Raw genomic sequence first — 24,951 nt, 5'->3', positions numbered from 1 at the left:
TATTGTGGTGGTCTGGAACCAAACCTGAAATATCTTTGAGGTATGCCTGTACATTTCTCCAGAGAAGATATCCAAATGGCCAGCAAGCGTATTAAAAGATGATTAATCACCATATAATATTACTGCATACCCACTATGATCGACATTAAAAAAAATAACTGGTATAGGTAAAGATGCAGGGAATTCGAATGATAATGTAAAACGGTGCGGCTACTGTGTAAAACAGTTTGGTGGTTCCTCAGTAAGTTACACATAGAATTATCATAGGACAGCAATTCTACTCCTAGGTATCTAGCCAAAAGAATTGACAAGAGGTGTTCAAATAAGAGCTTGTACATGAATGTTTATAGCAGTTCTAGTCACAGTAGCCAAAAGGTGGAAACAACTCAAATGTTCATCAACAAATGAATGATCAAACAAAATGTGATATATCCATACAACGGAATATTATTCAGCTGTAAAAAGAAATGAGGCTGGGCGTGGTGGCTCACTCCTGTAATCCTAGCACTCTGGGAGGCCGAGGTAGGAGGATTGCTTGAGCTCAGGAGTTCGAGACCAGCCTGACAAAATGAGACCCCATCTCTACTAAAAATAGTAAAAATTAGCTGGGTGTGGTGGCGCGTGCCTGTGGTCCCAGCTACTCAGGAGGCTGAGGCAAGAGGATCCCTTGAGCCCAGGAGTTTGAGGTTGCTATGAGTTAGGCTGACGCCACAGCACTCTAGCCCAGGCAACAGAATGAGACTCTGTCTCAAAAAAGAAAAAGAAATGAGTTACTAATACATGCTGTAACATGGGTGAACCATGAAAACATCATGTTAAGTGAAAGAGGTCAGACACAAAAGGCCACACATTGTATGATTCCATTTACATAAATATTTAGAATAAGCAAATCCATGGAGACAGAAAGCAGATTAGTGGTTGCGAGGAGCTGGGAGTAGGGGGATAGTGGAGAGTGACTGGTTAATGACAAGTTTCCATTTGGGGTGATGAAAAAGTTCTGGAGGAGAAGATGGTGGTGGTTGCACAGCATTGGGAATGTACTTAGTGCCACTGAATTGTACACTTTAAAATAGTAACAGTGGCAAATTTTATGTTATGTGTATTTTACCACAATAAAAAATAGGGTAGTTATGTTAGGTTACATTATTTAAAGGGATGAAATATACATGCCATTAAAATAAACATAAACTAATTTCTCATTCAGGGTAATTCTATGAATTTTATGGGATTTTTAGAGGTGAAACAGACCATATGGATTGATAATTTATGCCTATATTATAAAGTTTGTTGAAAATATTCAGCAACTTTATGATTATCACAAATATTAGATTTATCCTATTACATGAATTTTTCCACCTAAAGGTTTACAGTTCTCTCTGACTCATTGACTGGGATTCTGACCCTGAACTCAAAAGCAACCTTTCAGAAACAAACCATGTCTGAGTTACTGTGACTCAACAAAGCATAAACTGTTCTAATTTATTTCCATTTCTAACTCTATCGGTATTCAGACCATAATAAGTCATGTAAATTAATTAGCCTACATGTTAGAATAATATATAGTCTGATTTTCTTCATTCTGTAAGTTAAATTTCTATAAACATTAGTGTGCAGAGGGAGAATACTTAGAACTGACCAAAGAATAAAATATCAAATCAATATTTGTCTCATGAGCTATACACGGATGCCTTATAAATTTATCTTTCAAATATAGTTTTAATGAAGTAGTCATTCACTGCCATATAGCTTTTTATAATGATTCTACTTTATAGATTATTTGTTTACAGCAAAAAGGAATTTTGCAAAAAGTTTAAAAGCATTTTTAAAAGCACTTTTTCAAATTACAACGTTACATTGATCTCTAATTCCATGAAGCTATATGATACGAAATCTTTAAAGTTTCACTGCATTTCAGGATTGTTCTTGAAGAGATATTCTGCCTACACGTGAAAGAAAAAAAAAAAGACAAATCAACAGTTTACAAGTTATTATTAGTCATATATTTGTACTAGTAATGTTTGTAATTTAAAAATAAAAGTACATAAACTTTTTACTTTCAAATGTGTAATAAAAATCTTACTAATTTTTAGTGTGAATGTATTAATTAAGACTGTGAATGTATTAGAAACTATTTCCCAAATAACTAGACATACAGTTTTTATATCTCAACTGAGTTTTTGTTAAGATTCTGGCATGTTTTATTTTCACAGTGTTATTTTTTTAAAAAATTCAATCTCTTACCAGAAAATCAATGGGATCCTCTGGTCTGACCTTGCAACACTCATTCAGACCCTGCATAAGAGTTGGCATGACGTAGGTCATTAAATAGTTTCTCAGGGGAACAGACTGAGCCTCCAGCAATTCTCTTTCTTCCCTTTTTACTTCCTCTAGTCGTTTATTCTACAAATAGGACATTTAGGGGTAAAGTAAATGTACAATCAGAAAGGGGAGAACATCATCACAGAATTCACCCCAGATACATTTAGATACTGCTAAAAATGTTCACCAACTTATGATAAGGATGGCATTTTCAACCCTTAGAGAAAAGATGTCAAACACAATAAATAATGTTGCAAGATAAACGATGAATTGAGAAAAACTTTGCAACATATTATAAAAAGCTAGGGTATCATAAAGATACCCCTCTGCTCCCTGTCTTTTCCAGTTGGCATTTCTGACCTTGGCCCTTCTGGACAGTTCCCTCTCAAGCCACAACACTGGCAATTACTAGTGTCAGAATTCCTTGGGAATTCCTGGAATTGCTTGGGTAGGTTGAGAGGGGAGGAGTTTGTTCTAATACTGGCACAGTGATAAAATGACAACATGATGCAGCACAATATCCTTCTATCATCTCATTGTAATTATTGAACAGCCATCATGTTCAAGATCCGTATCCCTGTCCTTACATTGATTAATGTATATATTTCAGTAATGTAAGCTTGGGAAGTTAGAGAAATTGATCTCCGAAGCTCTTTCCAGGGTATATAACTATAATTTTTATATTATACCTTTACAACTTCCAGACTGGAGTGCAGTGGCTTGATCACAGCTCTCTGCAGCCTTGCACTCCTGGCTCCAACCATCCTCCCTCCTCAGCCTCCTGAACAGCTGGGACCACAGGCACGTGCCACCACAACCAGCTAATGAAATTTTCCATGTAGTGGTCAGGAAAAGCCTCACTGGAAAGATGACTTTTAGTAAAGATGAGAGATGACTGAGGAAGTTGGTCAGGCAGATGACCCGAGAATACCATTGGAGCAGTATTTGAAGTTGGGAAATATTAGGAGCAACTAGGCCACAAAGGACCCCATGGACCACAATGAGGAGTAGGGACGTTTGTCTAATGGTGATGGACAGGCTGGGAAGAGTTTTAAGCAGGGAAGAGTGGTGGTGAATCTGCATTTTAGAAGAATCACCTGGTAGCAGCGTGGAAACAGATTGGAGATGGACAGAGGTGGAGATGGGGAGACTGCCTAATTCCGGTGAGAAACACTGATCCTGATCAGGAGCAGTAGAGACCTATGGACAGATTTTGGTGCTATTTTTGGAAGCAAAATCACTTACTAGACTCAGTGATTTCGGCACTAAGGAGGGGTGGAATGAGGCGGAACACCCAGGTTAGATGGGTAAATGGAGGAAAATCAAATCAAATCACAAGGTCAACGTGTAAGAAAATGTTACATTTACAGGGATGTGTATGATTATTATTAGTATTACTATTTTGAGACAGGGTCTCTGTTGCCCAGGCTGGAGTCCAGTAGCATCATGATAGCTCACAGCAACCTCAAACTCCTGAGCCCAAGTGATCCTCCTGCCTCAGCCTCCCAAGTAGCTGGGACTACAGGCATGTGCCACCATGCCTGGCTAATTTTTCTAATTATTTTGTAGAGATGGGGTCTCACTATTTTGCCCAGGCTGGTATGGAACTTCTGGCCTCAAGTGATCCTCCTGCTTTGACCTCCCAAAGTGTTAGGATTACAGGCGTGAGCCACTGTGCCCAGGTTACAGGTGTGTATTATTATACTACTGACAATAGTTAGTTTTTTTGTGAACTAAAATAAAATCTTAAGGCTCACCCACCCCCCCACCAGCTGACTGAATGGACCCCCTGGAGGCCAAAGGAATATCCTAAAACTAAATTGCCTGCCAGGAGGAGGGAGGTCAGACATGCCTCATCATGTCTCCCTCCCTTCTTGGGGACATCCTTTGTAACCCATTAACAGGCCTAAGGGTGTGCAAGACAAACCTATGGGTCCTCAATTTACACAACAAATATATGTCCGGGGTGGCTTGTCTCTAATAAACAGCTCCTTATATTAAAACATTCCAAGCCTTTAGATAAAGCTTCATGTCTTTAATCAATTACAAGTCAAAGAATCTTTAAACCCACTATAACCTGTAAGCCCCCCCCACCAAGATGACCCACCTTTTATGACCAAACCGATGTATGCCTCCCACGTATTGATTTATGACTTTACCTGTAACCCCTGTCTCCCCGAAATGTATAAAACCAAACCGTAACCCAACCACAGCGAGTCCACTTGCTCAAGACTTCTTGAGCATGGCTCCAGGTCATGGTCCTCAAATTTGGGTCAGAATAAATCTTTTTAAAATTATTTTACAGCGTTTGGCTTTTTTTTCCATTGACATTGTTATTGATACTTAGCAAAAGACCATGGATATCTTTTTTAAAATGGCACATATGACCCCGAAGGAAAAAAAAAAAAAAAAAAAACTTGTTTGGGGTATTTCCCCGACATTTCTCTGTAGCAGGATGGGAAGTGGAAGTGGCCCAAGTGGCTTTGCCAGGCGCCCCTCCCCCAACACAGACGCCCACTCACTCTCACACTCACCCACTCCTCCCAGCGAGCCAGCTTCTCCGCCATCTCCACCGCCTCGTTGTGTTCACGTTGTGCTTCCTCAGCAGCCTCCCTGGCCAGGTTTTCCTCTGCAGCCTTCCGCTCCTCTTCTGCCTTTTCTTCATCTGTTAAACCATAATTTCGAGGCTCCCCAATCTCTTTGATGAGCTGTTTGATAGCAAGTCTATTCTGAGCATCTTCCAGTTTTCCTACATCTTTAAATACCAAGGGAGAGGAGATCAACACATACTTATATTCTAGGGCTGCCTGCAATTGGGAAAATTCTTTATTACTTACTATAAACTTGTGATAGTAAATTATGTAAATTACCACATTGGGGTTTTCTTTTCTCATTGCCAGCGTGGTTCAGAATTTCTTCTCTCACGGGCAAATACCAGACCAGAGTCTGAGAGTCATGGGTAGGAAGATTTGGACTTGCGTTTCTGAGTCCTAACAATCACTGTTGATTGGAGTGGACGGATGGGGGGATGGGTCACCCCAAAAGTAATGAGCTCTCCATCCCTGGAGGTACTCAAGCAAAGACTGGGACAGTTCTTTCACAGCTTTCTACAGAAGAAGGTTCTGCACTTGCTGGAGGCCAAGCAGCATAACCTTGAGGTTCCTCCTGTTTTCTGTCTCTGTAGCTCAGTGATGCTGGGATACATTTTCGATTCATAAAAAATTACCCATATTAGCCTACTTGAATAGGAAAATGTCCAAACTCCAGAATACGTGACTAATGTTAATATCAAGGTCAAAGAGAAGCAGAAAAATGGCTTATTCATAAACAATGAGATTCCCACAAAGTCACTGGGTTTGCCTGGAGGGTGTCTGCAGAGGACCTTACAGCAGAAGCATTTGAACCGAGCCCCTCCAGGCTTGCCTCTGGGTAAGTGCCTGCCTCACCCCCACCCACAGCCGCTGCTGTGCCCGCCCAGTGTCTGTGTGGCCTTGACCTAGGCTAGACGCACCACCAGGTTCTAACATGGGAAGAGGGGAGGGGCAGAAGCAAGCCCTTAACAAAGCAAAACACCTCTCCCTTTCTCTGTCATCGTGGTGTGTGTGGTTGGCTCCGTTTCTCATCATGTCTTCTCATGAGACTTTCAGGATCAAGCGATTCCTGGCCAGGAAACAAAAGCAAAATCGTCCCATTCCCCAGTGGATTTAGATGAAAACTGGCAATAAAATCAGGTACAACTCCAAGAGGAGACACTGGAGAAGAACCAAGCTGAGTCGGTAAGGAACTGCATGTGAGATGGTACATGTATTTATGCTGCACCAAGGTCACTGTCATCTCACCATCAAGCTGAAAATGTCACCACTATCTGGACAGCTGGACACATTTTATTGGGAAAATGTTTTTCTCATTGTTTATATGCTCTGCACTAGTAATCTGGCTCAGTAAAAAATATGTGAGACCTTGGTTGGAAGGAAAAAAGCAAAGAAAACCTTCAAAAAACAAAGTCATATCTGGTACCTCCTTGTTACCTGACCTGTGATGGTTAAATGTGTTTTCTCGGGGGTGGGGAAAAAAATATGAAACTATTGTTTTTAACTTGCACTGTTCACTTAATAATTTATCATGAATATTTCCCATATTATTTCATATCATTGTACAAGAAATAATGTATACATTATGAGGACATACTGTATCTAACAAGATATACTGTTAGACTCTTTGATTCTGTAAAACTAAATTGAAAAAATATATATATATAATAAAAAAATAATAAAAAAAAAAAATAAAATAAATGTGTTTTCTCTCTGATTCCTCTGAGTAACCACAAACATGATGTCACTAAGTGTCCTAAAGCGTTTTGGGAAAGGCTCTATTTTCGGAGAAGGGGCTCATAGGGAAGAGTTTTCCCCCCAGCAATATTCCACCCTGACACTGGAGCGGAGGACCTGCTGACCAGACCAGCGTGGGCACCTGACCAAACTGTGACCGTCAGAGTTGCCCTTCTAGGAATGTGGAATTGGACAGAGTGAGTCTAGCTCTGGGCCTGGCTCCCAGTATAACACGGCAACTCTGGGTCTGTGGGGTGGCCTCAGTCTACGATAGGGGCTAGAGAGGAGGGAGGGAACGCTGGCCCAAAGAGAGAGAGGATGAAAGAGACACTGACAGAGAAGTGGGGTCTAGATGCAGAGAGAGAATGTGGCTCCCAGCATCTTTCCAGGGCCCCATTCCAGACCCTTCTGAGGCCAGCTGCATTCCTGGCCTTGAGACACCCTCCCCCCCACTCCTATCTTTGTGACACATTTCTCCCCTTTGCTTTCACGTTATCTCTCAGTTGTCACTGTGGAAATGAGGCCAAATGTCATGAGCACAGAATGAGACAGGAGCACAATGGCCACTCATTCATTCCTCCCCGTCATTTCTGTTTCTCTGATGTTTCTCCCTGGGGACTGTACTTAGCTTTCTTTAATGTTTTGGGCTTTACTGAAAAGGTGACAATCACTACTCTTCTGAAATTTGTTCACAATTCTTTCCTAGTTCTCTAATTGGTGTAAACTAATTTCCATATTAGGAGGTGTAAAATCCTTAGCTTTTACATATAAAACATGTTCAACATGTCCAGATGAGGATAAAACCCAATTGCTGCTGAGGGTGCAAAACAGAGGAGAATTTGCAAATTTATAAATTGTTATTTTTATATTTCTTAATAGCATATCATTTTATAATTTAGTATTCGTAGTAATAACAAAATTACCACTTGTCAAACTCCTTCAATGTGTCAGGCACTTGATGAAGTGCCTTTTTTTTTTTTTTTTTTTTTTGAGATAAAGTCTTGCTCTGTTGCCAAGGCTAGAGTGCAGTTGCATCATCATAGCTCACTACAATCTCAAACTTCTGGGCTCAAGCAGTCCTCCACCTCAGCCTCCCAGGTAGTTGAGACTACAGGCACATGCCACCATGCTCAGCTAATTTTTAAAAACTCTTTGTAGAGTTGAGGTCTCACTATGTTGTTCAGGGTGGTCTTGAACTCCTGGGCTCAAGCAATCCTCCAGCGTCAGCCTCCCAAAGTGCTAGGATTACAGACATGAGCCACCAGCCCAGCCCATATCTTATGTCTATCATATGTAGCAACCCTATAAGCCTGCTTCCTTTCCTATTTCACAGATAAGAAAACCGAGGCAGAGCCAATATGGAATCAGCTCTCTTGCCTCCTGCTGGCATTATCCCTTAGCTCTAAGACTCCTACTACTTCAGGGTCCTCATGCTGTCCCATCTGGCTGGTGAGGGTAGAAAGAAGCCCCAGGAGGCCCAAAGGGTCAGCCTGGGCAGTGAGCTTCCACCAGGCAGCGGCTGGTTGTTTCTCACCAAACCCAGGTGAGGAATTAGCATCAAGATCCAGAAAACCAGAAAGGAAGTTCAGGGGTTCACCAAGCCAAGGGGAGTTTTGGAAACAAATATGTGCCAGGGCGCAGGAGATTTGGAGCCAGGAACGATAATGATGATGAGGCTGATGCAAGATCATATTTACTGAGTGCCTGGTGTGTGCTAAGCTCTGAGTTCTGTGTTTACAGGAAACAAGGAGGAGTGCCATGAAGCGCTATTTGCTTTTCTGGGTAGCTGTGGGGGTGGGCTGGCCAGTCTAAAGGCCAGGAGGGCATCTGTGAAGAGCACCAGTAACCGGCGATATGATAGGGACAGAACGCCGCCCCCAAGGAACCTGCAGGAATGGCCCAAAGCAGCCGGCAGCAAAGACACAATTCTTTGAAGTGTCCTTCAAAAAATATGCCAATTTGTCATATGAATGCATCATATATCTGTATGTTTTCATGCAATAATGACAGCCTCCCACCACCAAATCCCCATGTAAAATGACTCCCCAGGAGTCACGCTCTGTTCATCCTGTGGTGTCCTGCGCCCTGGCACCATGGTGCGCTCCCCACCCTCCCTCAGCCCCACGATCCCAGTTCCACATGCACCAGGGTTTGTTGGGGGAGGCGGTTCTGGCTCTCACATTCACCCTACCCCGGAATTCATTTCATACCTATGTGTATCGGGTGGATTTCGATTTCATCAAAATAGTTGAACACAGTCTCATCTTCAGTATTGAGGTCCCGGTAGTTGCTCAGAGCCCGGAGGAATCTGTCCTGGCTGTAGTGGGTCCCCGCCACGACGGTCTCAGGAAGGTTTATCACCCGCTCCTTCAGAAACTCGTCGGAAGCATCCAGCGCACAGACAAATTCTGGGGACAAGGAGAAGCACCAGAGTTGGCACGATACAGTGGAGCTAGCTAGAAGGGTGCTGGTGAACCCAAACGGTGACTGTCTGGTTACCAGCTGGGACCTCCCATTGCCACAAATGGCCTGTCACATTGGCCTCCTTGCTGCCTCTCCTGGACGATAAATACATGCAAATCAGCACGTTTCCAGACACCACCCTATGAAACCCAACCAACTGGTATTTTGTGCAATCTCTTTCCCTCCCTCCCTTCCTTCCAATAAAAGCAGCAGAAATCATAAATAGCAAATTTCTGACAACCCTGTGGTATCATCGGCTTCCTGGTCAATCCTTCCGGTACAATTATCACAGGCTCCCAAAGACAGCCGTGGCTAAGAGCAAACTGCTTTGATGGCCAGTTTGCCAAATTAATAAAAGAATGTTCAATACAACAGGGTCAGCGCTTATCAAATTTAACACACGGATCATATTAATGACGGTGATCATTATACCCACCTGTGAGTTTCTTTTAAACTATAAAAGCAAATGTTTCTCCAGCTTCTAGTACAAATTCAATGGGTATTGGCTGAGTGAATGAGAGATTAAAATGTTCATGAGTGAAATGGTTGCTATTCTCAGGTGTTCTCAACAGCAGGACCAGGATACACTGGTGCCTAGATCAGTGTCCAGGTGCGTTGCAAATATCTTGCTACCTATTAGAGCCCAACAAAACTTGGGAATAATTTGATTTTTACTCTAAAATTGTATTGGTTGAGCACATCATAATGCCATTTTCATTTAGATACATTCTAATAAGCTTTCTTCAGGAGGTGAGAAAGGTCAGGGTAGTACAGAGAGCCCAGAGAAGGATGCACCCGTGAGGCATGTGGAAGGCATGTGAACATCATGTGTGTTAACAGGGAAAACAAGGGCTGAAGACTGAGCATGTGGAATAAAATTCTATAAATCCATAATGGTCTGACCTGTTCTGTTCATCTTTGACCATTGGATTTTCATGATTTTCACGAATAGCTACATTTTGAAAAGGAAGAGAAACATCTGAACCCCCAAATGCTGGTATAGTACTGAAATCAAAATTATGTCACTAATTCGCTGGAAATTGAATTTGTTTAAGCTCCGTGATGTCAGACATCCAGATGAAAACTTATTTATTTATTTTTAAAAGACAGGGTCTTGCTATACTGCCCAGGCTGGCCTCGAACTTGTGGGTTCAAGCAATTCTCCTGCCTCAGCCTCCTGAGTAGCAGCTGGGACTATAGGTGCGCACCACTGCACCCCAGATGAAAATTTACTAATTCTCTTAATAACCTAATGATTTCAAAATATAATATTATATCTTTTTTTTCCCAGAGTGATTGGGAGTTGGAAGATTCCAGTTAATCCAGTATTGCAAATACAAACATCTTTGGCTTTCCAATTTAAAAAAAATTTTAATATGATAAAATATACTTCCCTCTAAATGATTTTTTTTAAAATGTCCATTCATTCTCTTTGTGATTCAGAGAGAACTTCAGGATTCTGAATTATTCAGAATATCTATTGTCGTCGTACTGGCTCACTGTGGATAGCAAGTAATAGATTTCTGCTTGGTAACATTGTACGTAGCAAGGAGGTCCCTGTATGTGGCTATCTGGAGTCATGTGAAAGGCTACATTTTAATGAATTTTTCCATATTCATCACGTAGATATAACTTTAAACTTGTCCCCTTCAACTAGGAGATCTGAAAGAATCAAACTGGATATAGGCTAATAGCAGTGGAAAAATACAATGACGGATCAAGGACAGAATACCACCGAGAACTGGATTACCATAGAGTGGAATGTTTCATCACTCAAATCAAGCATGGATGCTTGTGTTAATCATATTTTTTATTTTCTTGAGGAGGGCCTTGCAGAACTGGGGAGAGACCTCCCCTCTCAGGGCCAGTTAACACCTAAAGGTAGTAAGCAAATGCTTGGGAGAATGCCTCTCGCACGCAAGCCACCCATGGCCTTTATCTAACTCTCACACACCAAGCCAGTATTTCCCTCGCCCCAAATCATCCCGGGACTAGGACCAGGCACCTAGAGACCTCCCACATAGCTCACACTAGCCGGTCCTAAGCCGTTTCCTCTGGCCTGCCTTGCCTTTCCTGCAGAAACCCCAGTAAGGGCTTCGGCATAGACCTTCCCCACGCTCCAGCTTCTGCCTCCTGAGCAAACCGGAGCTCCCCACGTGGCCCTCATGGCGTGATGTTCCCCCTTCTTTTAGGAAATGTAAGTAATAAATTCTTTCAATGGCATTGACCTGTCCGTGTCCTCGCTCAGTGACCTCCATCAATTAAAATCCAACGGGTACAAATGAGACAATGCTCTGATTTCTTTTAGGAAGATGGAAAATAAAGACAATTTCTGGAAAGAGGGTGATTTACTAACAACAGACTGGGGTGGGGAACCTGCAGCCTTGGGGCCACATATAGTCTTCTGGATCCTTGAGTGCAGGCTTTTGACTGAATCCAAATTTTACGAAACAAATACTTTTCATAACGGGATTTGTTCTGTGAAGTTTGGACTTGGCCGAGGGGCCGCACTGGGGGATCCGGAGGGCCACGTGTGGCCTTGAGGCCGCAGTTTCCCCACCACGGCGACTCTGTCCGACAAAGAGAGGGCAGCCCAGTGGACTGTGACTGAGAATCATTGGTCACTTTACCTGCGTGTCTCCATCGCCTTGTCTTTCACTAACTCTGTGTTCTGGAGGCAGTGCAGTGAGGAGACACACTGGCTGCACAGTGGGTTTGAATTCCAGTTCTCCCATTTACCAGTGAAGTGGACTTGGATAAATCCCTGGGCTTCAGCTTCCGGATCGGGTAGACACAGGTGTAATTCCTGCCTTGCAGGAGTGTAGAAGGGCTCAGTGAGTGCCTGGCGCAGGACACATTGTTAGTTGAGCTGAAATGTATCCAGTTACCTCAGAGGGAACCTTATGATTTACCATGGAGTCTGCAATGAGTGAATATTGCCCAGAAGTGATAAACTCTCATAAACTGGACAGACTTGCTCATTTAGAGTAATCAACTTTACTTTTTTTTTTTTTTTTTTTGAGACAGAGTCTCACTTTGTTGCCCGGGCTAGAGTGAGTGCCGTGGCGTCAGCCTAGCTCACAGCAACCTCAAACTCCTGGGTTCAAGCGATCCTACTGCCTCAGCCTCCCGAGTAGCTGGGACTACAGGCAGGCGCCACCATGCCCGGCTAATTTTTTCTATATATATTTTTAGTTGGCCAGATCATTTCTTTCTATTTTTAGTAGAGACGGGGTCTCGCTCTTGCTCAGGCTGGTCTCAAACTCCTGACCTCGAGCGATCCACCCGCCTCGGCCTCCCAGAGTGCTAGGATTACAGGCGTGAGCCACCGCACCCAGCCCAACTTTACTTTTTAACTTTGTCTGAGGCATATATTTAAATTAATGGGGGAAATCTGAGACAATCCAACCCCTTGACATTTCACGTTTCTGCCTCTGGTTGCAGAGCTCACAGGCAAACAGGCACTATCCGTCCCCAAGGATGACTGCTGTCTCAGTCTCAGTGCTTCCAGAAGCTTTTCTGCAAGCTGTGTCTGGGCCAAGAGGAGGAGATGATTGCAGCCACAAACTTGACAGCCGCGAGCAGACCCTTGTTAGTTACAGCCTTGTGCTAAGTTGCTGAAAACAGCTGTTCTTATATTGGACCACATGACTCAAGATAAACGATGCCCTGTGAGTACACTTCATGCAAACTGACTAAAAACAACACTTTCTAACGTTCATGGGAAGGTCACAAGAAATGCCTGCTCAGCACCAAGTAAGTCCTGTTGCGTAGGACAAGCTGTTTAGGCTTTGCTTTCAAGAGTACTTTGTGATACACTCTTGATAGATCAAAACTACTGCGGAGTTAACAGTGAAGCGGAAAGCTTCTTACCTGCCCAGTTTCAGCTCAGGGTCTGAATGTCTTCTGGAAAAGATGAGGGCATCGCTAGCACCAAAAACAGGGCGGGGAAGGGGCTGTGGTGGCCCAGGCCCTGGCGGTCTCGCCAACGACCCACAAGTCAAACCATCAACAGGTTTGCTGCCTTTTGCTTTGTTACAGGACACAGCAGCAGAAACAAATGCTCTCTCAGGGATTCTGTTCATCCCAGACTTTAATATCCTTGATGTGCACCCCCAGTGCACTATCCAGTTCGCAAGTTTTGTGCCTAAGTTTATCTTTTTCATGTTTTTCTAAAAAAAGAAAAATCTATTTAATTCAAAAAGATTATTTTGCACAAAAGAAATATTGAACAGTATTCCTCCTTTAAATGTGATCTTGGAGAAATATCTTGAACTTACCAGGTATAATTAACTTATCATAGGGAGACACTTTGCCTCTGGCTTCTTCTTCCTCCTCCTCATCTTCCTCTAAAAAAACAAAATATTCATCATGTTTATTAACATGTTACTGCTATGGATTACCGCAAAATATTCAAATATCTCAAGTAGCAATCACTAATGAAAACTAGCCATAAATAGAATATGTATTTTAGAAATAGTCCAACAACCTAAATGTGCATTAACAGATGAATGATAAAGAAAATACAGTATATACATTCGACAGAACACTATTCAGCCTTAAAAAAAAGAAGGAAATCCTACCATATGTGACAACAAGGACGAATCTTGAGGACATTACGCTAAGTGAAATAAGTCAGCCACAGGACAAATACATGAGTCTACTCATGTAAGGTACTTAGAGTAGTCACATTCATAGGATGAAAAGAGCAGAATGGTGGTTGCCAGGGGCAGGGAGAGGGAGAAAAGGAGAATTACTAAGCAACAGGCATAGCATTTTAATCCAGAAGGTGAACAAGCTCTCGAGACCCAATGAACACAGCACCTATAGTCAGCACTTAAAAATCTGTTAAAGGGGTAGATCTCGTGTTGTGTTTGTACCACAATGAAATAAAATAAATTTAAAAAAATTTTAAAGTCCAGAAAAAGAAAAAGGAAAAATAGTTTCACATCTGAAAAAAGAAAAAAGACGCACCTAATAAAAGGTGAGCTGAGATTCAAAAATAGTCTCTCCAAGTATTTGTTTATTTTAATTGAGTGACTATTTCTCTGAACAATAAAGTTGCAATTTATCTGGCTATAAATACTCAAAACGAAGGGAACACTCAAACTTACGACTGAAAAGATCTTTTGCTTGATCATAGGTCTTTGGGAATCCATCCAAAATATAACCTTGATTCCTGCAAGGCATTGCTTTTAGCTTTTCTTTCATAAATCTAATTATATATTGATCTTCTATTCGGCCTGATAAAAAGAAAAAATATATTACTGTGAAGTCACATTCTACATAAGGGCTATGTTCTAAAGATATCTCAAAAATTGTTGTGTAGTCAAAGGTACTATTGGAAATCCCTATTTTGCCCTTAAAGTAAAAAATATGTGATTTTGTATTTTGAACATGACATGTGAATTCTTTTTTTTTTTTTTTTTTTGTTGAGACAGAGTCTCACTTTGTTGCCCAGGCTAGAGTGAGTGCCGTGGCGTCAGCTTAGCTCACAGCAACCTCAGACTCCTCGGCTCAAGCGATCCTACTGCCTCAGCCTCCCGAGTAGCTGGGACTACAGGCATGCGCCACCATGCCCGGCTAATTTTTTCTATATAGATTTTTAGTTGTCCATATAATGTCTTTCTATTTTTAGTAGAGACGGGGTCTCACTCAGGCTGGTCTCGAACTCCTGACCTTGAGCGATCCACCCGCCTCGGCCTCCCAGAGTGCTAGGATTACAGGCGTGAGCCACCGCGCCCGGCCGACATGTGAATTCTAATGCACAATAAAGTAGGAGAACACGACAAGCTTTTCTACAATAAAGATTACATGAAAACACTGACGCCAGCGCTTTCAAAATGTTCTTCCGGGCGGGGCGCGGTGGCTCACACCTGTAATCCTAGCACTCTGGGAGGCCGCGGCAGGGGGATTGCTTGAGCTCAGGAGTTCGAGACTGAGCAAAAGTGAGACTCCTCCTCTACAAAAAAATAGAAAAATTAGCTGGGCTTGGTGGCAAGTGCCAGTAGTCCCAGCTACTTGGGAAGCTGAGGCAGGAGGATCACTTGAGCCCAGGAGTTTGAGGCTGCAGCGAGCTATGATGATGCCACTGCACTCTACCCAGGACAACAGAGCAAGACTGTCTCCAAAAATAAAAAGTTCTTCTGTAATCACAACTGTGGGGTGACGTGGACTGAAGAGTAAGTGGAGTAATGCAGAGAGCTTGTAGGATTTACTCAATTATGTTTTGATATTTCACCTCTATAACCTTAATATGCAGTAACAAATGCTTCTGTTGTGAGAATTACATGAGATAGTGTTCATGTGTGTTGCTAGTACATGATTTATTAAAAGTAGATGCTCAATAAATATTTGCTAGATCTAAATAACAATCAAACTTGACCTGATCCTCAGAGACACTTTTCTCTTTATTTTATTTATTTATTTTTTAAAAATATGGAGCGCTTCACGAATTTGCATGTCACCCTCGCGCAGGGGCCATGCTAATCTTCTCTGCATCATTCCAGTTTTAGTATATGTGCTGCCGCAGCGAGCACCACTTTTCTCTTTAAAGCTGCGGAAAAGAACCTGGCCCTCTGCTCCCTGTCTTTTCCAGTTGGCATTTCTGGCCTTGGCCTTACTGGACAGTTCCCTCTCAAGCCCCAACGCTGGCAATTATCAGTGTCAGAATTCCTTGGGAATTCCTGGAATTGCTTGGGTAGGTTGAGGGGAGAGAAGCTTATTCTAAAACTGGCAGGGTGGTTAAAAGACAACACAATGCAGCTCTGCCACAATAGCCTCCTGTCATTCCATCGTAGTTACTGAACAGCTAACAGGTTCAAGACACAGCCCTGTCCTTATGTTGCTTAGCATACAAAGTACAGTAATATAAACTTGGCAAGTTAGAGATACTGATCTCTGAAGCTCTTTCCAGAGTATTTACCACATTTTTAATTTATCAATGGGTCCATACATAATGTGAAATAAATAATTCGGGGCCTCTTTTTATCATTCTATTAATGACAATAAATGATCTAATTAAAACATCTCTCCTTTCTTCTACCTTTCAGGATCACACAAACCAATAGGCGGTCATGGATTCAGAAAATAATTGTGTCTTTCAGAAATTTAAATATTATGGTAGAGACAAGAAAATGACAAAAGGTGTTATTCAACACAATGAAATTCTTCCAAATGATTTCACGTTACTTCCCTGTAAGGTTCACAGTGGTGCAAAGACAGGAAACCAAATAAAAAATGTCAACGGATTATTCACTAACATTAAAACACTGGTTTTACTTCAGCAGTCTATTTCCATTTTTCAAAAGCTTTGTTGTTAAGGAAAAGGTGCATAATCAGAAGTCCAGCTGAGGTCTTCTTCAACACATCCCTTGGTTTATTTCAGGCTCTGAGCTCAGCCGTTCATTTCTGCTTGATTCAGAACGAAAGTGTTCAGCAACGAAGAAGGGAGCCAGCCCTAGGAGCAGTTTTTGGTAATAAATGGAATGCTTGCGAGGCATGACTGAGTACACAAAGGACCAAGCCCAAGTGCCTTTTTCTAGAAAACTGTGACCTCCTAGAGCTAATCCCATGACCTTTGGCCTCTGTGGCAGGTGACTGCCCCTTTCTGTTTTAAAACGAGCACAGACCTCCTAGATGGCTTTTTAAAAGTCACCCTCCTTTTTTTGTTTAATTGTAAGCCTACCTTTCAAATACTACTTAAAATAGTATTTGTAATGCTGTTTGTAAATAGTAATATTTAAAATGTTAATATGAACCCATATACATAAGTATTAAAACACAGTTTAAAAATAGATAGCTGCTCCCGTGGACCAGTGGTGGGAACGTGAGGTGATATATTTGGGATTACAGCTTGGGTTCTGTCACTCCATCCATAGGAAACTGTAGTTTTTGACTGCTAACTACCAAAGAATAAGCAGTAATTTCAAAAAGGAAAAGCCATCCAAAACCTACATATTTATAGGCAATCTGCCTTATGGGAGAAGTCACCCCTTTCGTTTGTCTTTGTAGAAGCAGAAGCAAGAGTGTTCCACTTGGCTCCCAGCTTGAACTTGGTAAATAAATGTAACTTAGAACTAGAATTGTCAGGCAGGCGCGGTGGCTCGTGCCTGTAATCCTAGCACTCTGGGAGGCCGAGGCAGGAGGATAGCTTGAGGCCAGGAGCTCAAGACCAGCCTGAGCAAGAGCAAGACTCTGTCTCTACAAAAAATAGAAAAGTCAGGGGTGTTTTGGTGCATACCTGTAGTCCCAGCTACTCAGGAGACTGAGGCAGGAGAATCACTTGAGCCCAGGAGTTTGAGGTTGTAGTGAGCTATGATGACACCACTGCACTCTAGCCCGAGTGACAGAGTGAGACTCTGTCTCAAAAAAAAAAAGCTAGAAGTGTCAGTGCAGTTGTTCTTTAGGATAATTAAGAATGAAACACAGTGAGTGGCTCTTCACTCAGTTTACGGGAGCAATGTGTGAAATTCCATGTGTTTGCTGAGGTATAAAAATAAAAGAATCTACATCTCATCCAGGCACTTTGATATTTGGGGTAAGTGTGTCTAAATCTGAGCATGCATCCTTAAACAGATCAGGAAGGAATAACATAAGAAGAAGCAAAAGATGGCTCTTGGAAGAAGAGAATTTCTTGGAAGAAATTTTGAATCTTCAATTTGATCTAATATGGATACATGTTAATCTTCCAAAATCTTTCATATTACACTAATTTATTAAAACTACTGAGTATTGGATTTTGCAATTTAAAACTAAGTAAGGGACAACAGACTTGTTTAAAGTATTTTACGTGATTATATACATATACCCTTTCCAGAATTCACATGTAATCTCTACTGAACCTTTAAGTGGTCAAAACATGTGTTCATGTGAATCTTTTCATCTTTTTTTTTTTAACCTATGTATCCACAGCTACAGATATTCTCTGTAATATTTTGAGTTGCTGAGTGTTTGCTTTCGGTTGCATTTTTTATGGTGCATGCAGAATGCACGTCGATGGCTGCCACCTTAGGTCTGTTAGAGGCTAGGTTTATTTGGGCAGTATTAGAAAAAAATATCCTGAATCAAGAGATAACTTTCAAAAATTTTAATAGGGCCAAAACAAAGTTGGTAATCTGAGGGCTTGTTAGTGATGTGGAGTTTCTACATGAAGTTCGTGAAAAATGAGGTTTATTTTCTCTTAAATAGGTAGGTAGCTCTGTCCAGCCTAATGTGGATTTTTCATGCGAATCCTGGCAACTCACCAAGCAGGTAGTCATGGCGAATGCAGGCAGGTAACAGCCCACCAGGAATGGTTCCCCTGTTGTGTATTATTTAGTTTCTCTTACTTACCTACTTGAATACTTGGATAAACCATTCACCAGTTTTAATCCTTTGACATAAATAATTTGAACACTTTGACAAATTACACAGAAGTTCTTTGGCATTAATCTAATTTTAGTGTACTGATAAAAATAAACAAAAACAAATATGCTTTTCCTTTATTTTGATGAAGTGATGTAATTTTTACTTCATTTGTATTGAATTTCAGCAGTTAATTTGAACATTTATTTATTTACATGATGTTTGTATTTTTAGGTCTTTAATACAGTGCTTCTACCTCTTATTTGTAACTGCATGCATTATTCTTGAAACTAGGTAAAACTCACTGAATTGCTGTGTAATAGCCTTCTTATTATTGCCTCTATAAATGTACGTTAAGGTAAAAAACAATAGACACTGGTGTGGGTGCAGAGAGAAAGGAACGCTTACACACTGTTGATGGGACTACAGATTAGTACAACCTCTATGCAAAACAGTATGGAGATTCCTCAAAGAACTAAAAGTAGACCTACCATTTGATCCAATAATCCCAGTATTGGGTATTTACCCAAAGGAAAAGAAAACTTTTCATCAAAAAGACACCTGTACTCACATGTTTATTGCAGCACAATTCACAATTGCAAAGATGTGGAATCAACCCAAGTGCCCGTCGATTCGTGAGCGGATTAATAAAATGTGGTAAATATATATATATATATATATACACACACACACACACACACACACACACACCATGGAATACTACTCAGCCATAAAAAAGCTGAATTAATACCTTTCGCAACAATCTGGGTGGAACTGGAGACCATTCTCCTAAGTGAAGTATCTCGAGAATGGAAAAACAAACACCACATGTACTCATTATTAAATTGGAACTAACCGATGAGCACACATGTGCACATGGGGAAGTAAAACTCAGTGGAAATCAACCAGGGGGAGAGGAGGAGGGAAGAAAGAAGGGGAAAAAAACCTACTAATGGGTACTGTGAACACTATTTGGGTGCTGGGCACACCTATAGCCGGGACTCAAGCATTACAAAACTGATCCATGTAACCTAAAACATTTGTACCCCTTAATATTTAGAAATTTAGAAAATGTAAATTAAGGTAAAATAAAACTAATAAAATAGTTCTAGGGTACAGCTGGATCCATACTAGGCGGCTTGTCAAGCCAGATACTTCCTTAGTGAGTTTGGAGACTTGTTCATGAATATCTTTTGTCCTGCCCCAGGCTTTAGATTCTCTGTGACTGTCATGCAGTCTTCAGTGATGATTCCTACTGCTCCCTGTTATTAGTGATACTGTATATTATATAAATTTTTAGCGTTTACAGTGCACTTTCATTCATGTTCTCTCTGTTATTACCCAAGTTATCTCAGTTGATCCTCCAAGGGGGGGGGGGTTGTTTATTCTGTCCTTTCCTCCTCTCCTTTTGTTTTTTTTTTTTTTTTCTTTTTTTAGAAACAGGGTCTCCCTCTGTTGCCCAGCCTAGAGTGCAGTGGCACAATCACAGCTCACTGCAACCTCAAACTCATGGCCTCAAATGATCTTCCCACTTCAGCCTCCCAACGTGCTGGGTTTACAGGCATGAGCTACCACCTCCCACCTCTCTCCCATTTTTTAAATACAGGATGAAACAGGTTCAGACCAGATAAGTGATTGGTCCGAAGTCAGGCACTAGCCAAGTGGTCAAGCCATGCTTTGTGCCTCCCAGGTGCATTCTTCATCCTCTGGTGTAACAAAGGTCTTGCAGTGGATGGTGTGTGTGAAACAGTAAGTCTCAACAGCAGAGAAGAGCAAACCATAAACTCATGAGTAATGGTTCTGATTACACTTCCACTGCCAAGGCTCTTTTAAGAAATTTCGCCTTGATTGGAGCGATAACAAACAAACAAAAAATAGCTGCAAGCCAAGGGTTTATAATAATCCATGCACAGTATAGACACTAAGATGTTGATACATTTATAGACTTTTCCCCCTAACTTTTTATTTTCAAAGTCACAGAAAAGTTGAAAGACTAGTCCGGGGATCACCGGGAATCTCACCAACTAGATTCAATAATTGCACAACACTTTCGAAATATATAAAGTGAGCACTAAGAATCTGTAATCAGTGCATTCTATGGTTTAACAAAGTCCTTCTTCTGGCAACACTGTCGGGGCCGATGGGAGTGGAATTATGAGCAGGATGTGGGGAGGCCACGCTTGGGCCTGTGAAACTTGTGCTGCTAGAATCACTGAAGCCACATGACAGCAAATGCAGTCACGCGAGGGAAAGGTGAGCTAACCTCTATGCAGCGGGTTCAAAGGTCTTGTTTTCTTCAGATATAATCAAGGTCCCTGTTCTAGTTTCAGGCAAATATGAATAGGAAGGATTTTTGGACAAACTTGAGAAAGAAAAAAATACCTTCTTAAAGTTAAAAGGGGTTGAATGAACTATTCCAGTATCACAGGAAGAGGGTGGGGGTGGCAAGGGATGCTTGCTGTTCTAAAGACTTACTTTCTCCCCAAAGACCATTTCCTCTGCTCCCTCCGCCGCCCCTCTTATATCTTGCTGGACAGAGGCTGTGAACCTGTCTGGCCTCTCTTGCACCTGGGGGAAGAACAGAGTCTCCTGGCAAGGACAGGCCCTTCTTGAGCTTGGGGGACGCTGTGACTGTGCTCAGCTTGGCACTGTCCCTACTGTAATTCTTGTTCCATGTGGTCACCCCCCGGGCATGAAAAGAGTTCAGCTAGTACTTCACACTATCTTGTTACATTAACCCCTTGAATAAGATTCTTGGGTCCTTGCAAAGACCAATTATATGTCTCTATTAATATTAATAAGTAAGGTTCAATGTTTGCCTAGTCCTGTTAGCCTGAATATCAGAGGTTCTTGCCTCTCCTCCAGGGGTTGGCATAGTTCACTGCCCCCAGCCCCCTGTTTCTAGCCTTATGTTCCAGCACACACGGCCATGTACACCTGTGGAGTCCCCTTCTTTAAAATTTTTTTTGTAGAAATGGGGTCTCACTGTGTTGCCCAGTCTGGTCTCAAACTCCTGGCCTCAAGCAATCCTCCTGCCTCGACCTCTCAGAAGCATTACAGGCATGAGCCACCATGCCCAGCCACACTTCTGGATTCCTAAAAATCCCAGTCCCGCACCCCTTAATGTGGCCTTGAACAATTTCCTGCCACAGGTGTCCTCACAACAGAATGTCTTATCTTAGTTTTCTTGTGCTGACTCCAAAGGTGGGTGCCAGGACTCTGTTAGACTCTCTAAAACCAAAATCGTGACTCCCAAATGTCTCAGGGGTGAGGCAGAGGAAATGTATCTCCAAGCATTCACCTGTGCTTTCTGTGTAGTTCCCTTACCCTCTGGGAAATCTCTCTGGGATTCTAAATTCCATTTCCTTCGGACTCAGATAATCAGCTGGTTTAAGTGGACACTCAGGTGTCTGAATACTAAACCATTCTGAGCTACTCAGGAGGTTGTGGTGGGAGGATCACTTGAGCCCAGGAGTTCGAGACCTGCCTGGGCAACACAGTAAGACCCCTGTCTCAATATTTTTTTAAAAACCCCAAAATATCAACAAATAAAACCCTCCAAAACACATTTTCTCCATCTCAGGGAACTAGATCAGACTGGCCTCAGGGGACAAAGCGAAGTACAGGGATAGCCTGGACTTCAGAGGAAGGCGTGAGGGACTAGAGGCCTCAAAGTGGAAGGGGAGAGTGGCAAACTTGGGGACTAAAAACCAGGGACCAGTGTGAACCCTCCTAACGCTGGCCACTGTCAAACAGCTCTGGACAGCTGCACGCCCCTAAGTGGCCTGTGGGTGACTCGGACACCGTGTAGGGGGTGGGATGAAGCTAGGAGGAAGAAACTAGAGCCCCAACCACGGTGGAGATGAGCAGCTGGGAAGAGGACCGCCTCGAGGAGCAAAGGGTGGAGAGCCCGAAGACCAGGGATGGCCGCGGAGGCAGGCACCAGCTGTGCCCCCAGGGCGTGCAGTGGAGTTTACGGAGGGGATTCGCAGTGGGAGAATCTGAAGAACCCACAGAAGTGCAACCCAGGAAGGAGCAGCAAGCAGGGGCACCCGTCACCCTACATCCGAGCCAGTGGCATGTGCCCCTGTCCTTCTCTCCTCACCCCCACTTCTCCACCCTGACTCTGGAGGATCAGAAACAGCCACCAGCAAGACGGGAAGAGGAAGGAGGAAAGAAAACAAACATGGTTAAGAGGATGGCAGAGGGAGAAACTCTGTGTCGGGCAAGAGTCCAGAGTATTGGCGTATACTGGAATAACCAGTCTGATGGAGGATCTCAGCAGTCTAAGTGTAAAAAGGAAGTGGTTTTATCTTTCTAATAACTGCTACAACTGCCTTCCTACCAGGGAGCAAGCTCCCTTAGCGACTGTAGCTCAAAACCCAGTTTGTACTATGGTCAATCATAAGTTAGGGTAGACTTGAAAATAACTAAAAGAGAGGAATTGGAATGTTCCTAACACAAAGAAATGATAAATGCTTGCGGTGATGGATACCCCACTTACCCTGATTCGGTTATTACACATTTTATGCCTGTATCAGAACATCATAGGTGCCCTATAAATATATACAACCATCATGTACCCATAATAATTAAAAATGCAAAATTAAAAAATAAAACTCAGTTTGTAATTATTTGATTGTAATGGACTTCTTCAGCCATGTATAAACAAAGGGGTTTCTCATTTACTATCTCCCATCCAAGCACTAACCAGGCCTGACCCTACTTAGCTTCTGAGATGAGAAAAGATCAGGCTGGTATGGCCACAGACTGCTCATTTAATATCCAAGAGTAGCAATGGGACCAGCCCGAAATGCTATCCAAGGGCTTGGAAAGAATGAATACAGACCTTGAATTTAAAGGGACACCTTAGTGTGATTAGTTTGTTCAATAAACTGGTTACAATTAATTATCAAGTGAGTAAGAATATTTTCCCATTTATTTATTTTTTTCCTGCATGAATTACTGGTCTAATGTTACTCACCCATGTTTTTCCTTTTAAGGATTTAATGATTTTTTTATCAATTTACCCAAGAATTTCATATATAAGGATATTAACTTTATCATATTGGTGGCAAGTATTTTTCTTTCTTGGCTTGTCCTTTATGTTTTAATTAATGATGCTTGACTCTTATAAAATACTTATGAACACACATTTGACTTTTTTTAGCTTAGGAAGTTCTTTCCTATTCTACCATCAGAGAGTCACCAAAATGTTAACAATGATTTTTTTTTTCTGGGGGGTGAAATTATGAATGAAATTTCTTTGTTTTTATTATAATTTCCATACTTGCTTTTAATAGCAAACAAGTGGTCTTTTATAAGCATGTTAAAATAATGGCCACTGTTCAAAAATATCGGCACACAGGAGTTCAAGGTTACAGTGAGCTATGATCATGCACTCCAGCCTGGGTGACAGAGCAAGACCTTATCTCTAAAAAAAAAAAGGGAAAAAGGTCAGTGCAGCTGCTTGCTATGTGTGCGTTACCTGCATTCTGTTCCATGCTTTCCTTGATGCCGTCTAGGAGCTCCTGAGCATCTTCCACGTTTTCCTCCTCTTCTTCCTCTTCACCTTCGTCTTCTTCTCCTTCTCCTGCATACTTAGGTGTGACAATCGACTCCTACATGCCACAGGGATATTCAAAGTGGATGATGCCCTGCTACTCACAAATCATCTGGGAAGTGATCCTGGAAAAAGTCTGGTACCCAAATAGGGAACGTACCCAATGCCAACTGTCATGCAAAAGTTTGCAGGATGTGTGTATATAGAAAGATGGATGACAGCCTCAGGTTTTTCTTCCTCTGTTTTTAGGAGAATAATATATTTCTATGCTAACGCCAGAACTGCTTAAGAAGCTACACTTTTCTAAGATATTACTAATACATTGTAGCTTAAAGAAATTTGTAGAAATCAAGAGTTTTAGTAATCATTTATGGAAACATACCTCAGTGTTCACCATTCTCAATAAAATTATAAAAAGCAGTTCACCAATAAACATCTGATAATACCCTGAGAAACACACCTCAAGGATAAAAAACCTGAAAACGCTCCAGTCAACAGAGAAGTTGACTCGAGAGAGCTAGCCTGCATACTTTAAGCAACAGCTGCAGGTAGACTCAATTTCAAGGGCAACCTATGAAGGCTTCCGTCTCACAGAGGAAGCTCTGCGGGGGTTTGTGTTTTCATAACTGGGGCCAATAAGAAAATCCCATTAAAATAACAAATCTCTTCATTTACCATCATGTAGAACTAGTCGCTTGTTTATTATAAGACTAAGAAAAGCATTTCTAAAATACAGAACTTCCCAGAAAGTAGTTAAAAGTGTTACCAGTTTTGCTATGGCTTCGGAAATGACATCCTTCAGCTTGATGTGATGCAGTTTGTAGTACTTGGACAGGGCTTCCGCAATAGTGGATTTCCCCACAGCGGGAGGACCCAGAATACAGATCTTGATCGGCTGAAAGAGAATAGGGAACATACACCAAGCTCTGAATG

General features: G+C 41.9%; 1 protein-coding gene and 1 non-coding gene across 5 annotated transcripts in view; both read right to left on the bottom strand.

The window, feature by feature from the left end:
- Positions 1–1,901: 1,901 nt before the first annotated feature.
- AK7 (adenylate kinase 7) overlaps positions 1,902–24,951 on the bottom strand; it is a 64,668-nt gene continuing 41,618 nt past the window's right edge. For 2 of the 4 annotated variants that reach the window (XM_069465278.1, XM_069465280.1), the window contains 8 exons: positions 24,785–24,913; positions 23,944–24,076; positions 14,225–14,353; positions 13,391–13,459; positions 8,858–9,055; positions 4,854–5,074; positions 2,242–2,400; positions 1,902–1,940 (listed from right to left, as the gene is read on the bottom strand). In XM_069465278.1, the coding sequence (XP_069321379.1) occupies positions 1,902–1,940; positions 2,242–2,400; positions 4,854–5,074; positions 8,858–9,055; positions 13,391–13,459; positions 14,225–14,353; positions 23,944–24,076; positions 24,785–24,913 (1,077 nt within the window). The remainder of the gene's footprint in view (positions 1,941–2,241; positions 2,401–4,853; positions 5,075–8,857; positions 9,056–13,390; positions 13,460–14,224; positions 14,354–23,943; positions 24,077–24,784; positions 24,914–24,951) is intronic. The other 2 variants (XM_069465279.1, XM_069465281.1) reach the window with 2 other exon arrangements.
- On the bottom strand, positions 15,543–15,649 carry LOC138381018 (U6 spliceosomal RNA). Its single transcript, XR_011232973.1, has one exon. It is a non-coding gene; the product is annotated as a U6 spliceosomal RNA (small nuclear RNA).

Source organism: Eulemur rufifrons, chromosome 2 (genome assembly GCF_041146395.1).
Source record: "Eulemur rufifrons isolate Redbay chromosome 2, OSU_ERuf_1, whole genome shotgun sequence".
Taxonomy (NCBI): domain Eukaryota; kingdom Metazoa; phylum Chordata; class Mammalia; order Primates; family Lemuridae; genus Eulemur; species Eulemur rufifrons.
Note: the sequence above shows the minus strand (reverse complement) of the source record. Positions and strands in the feature narration are given on the sequence as shown.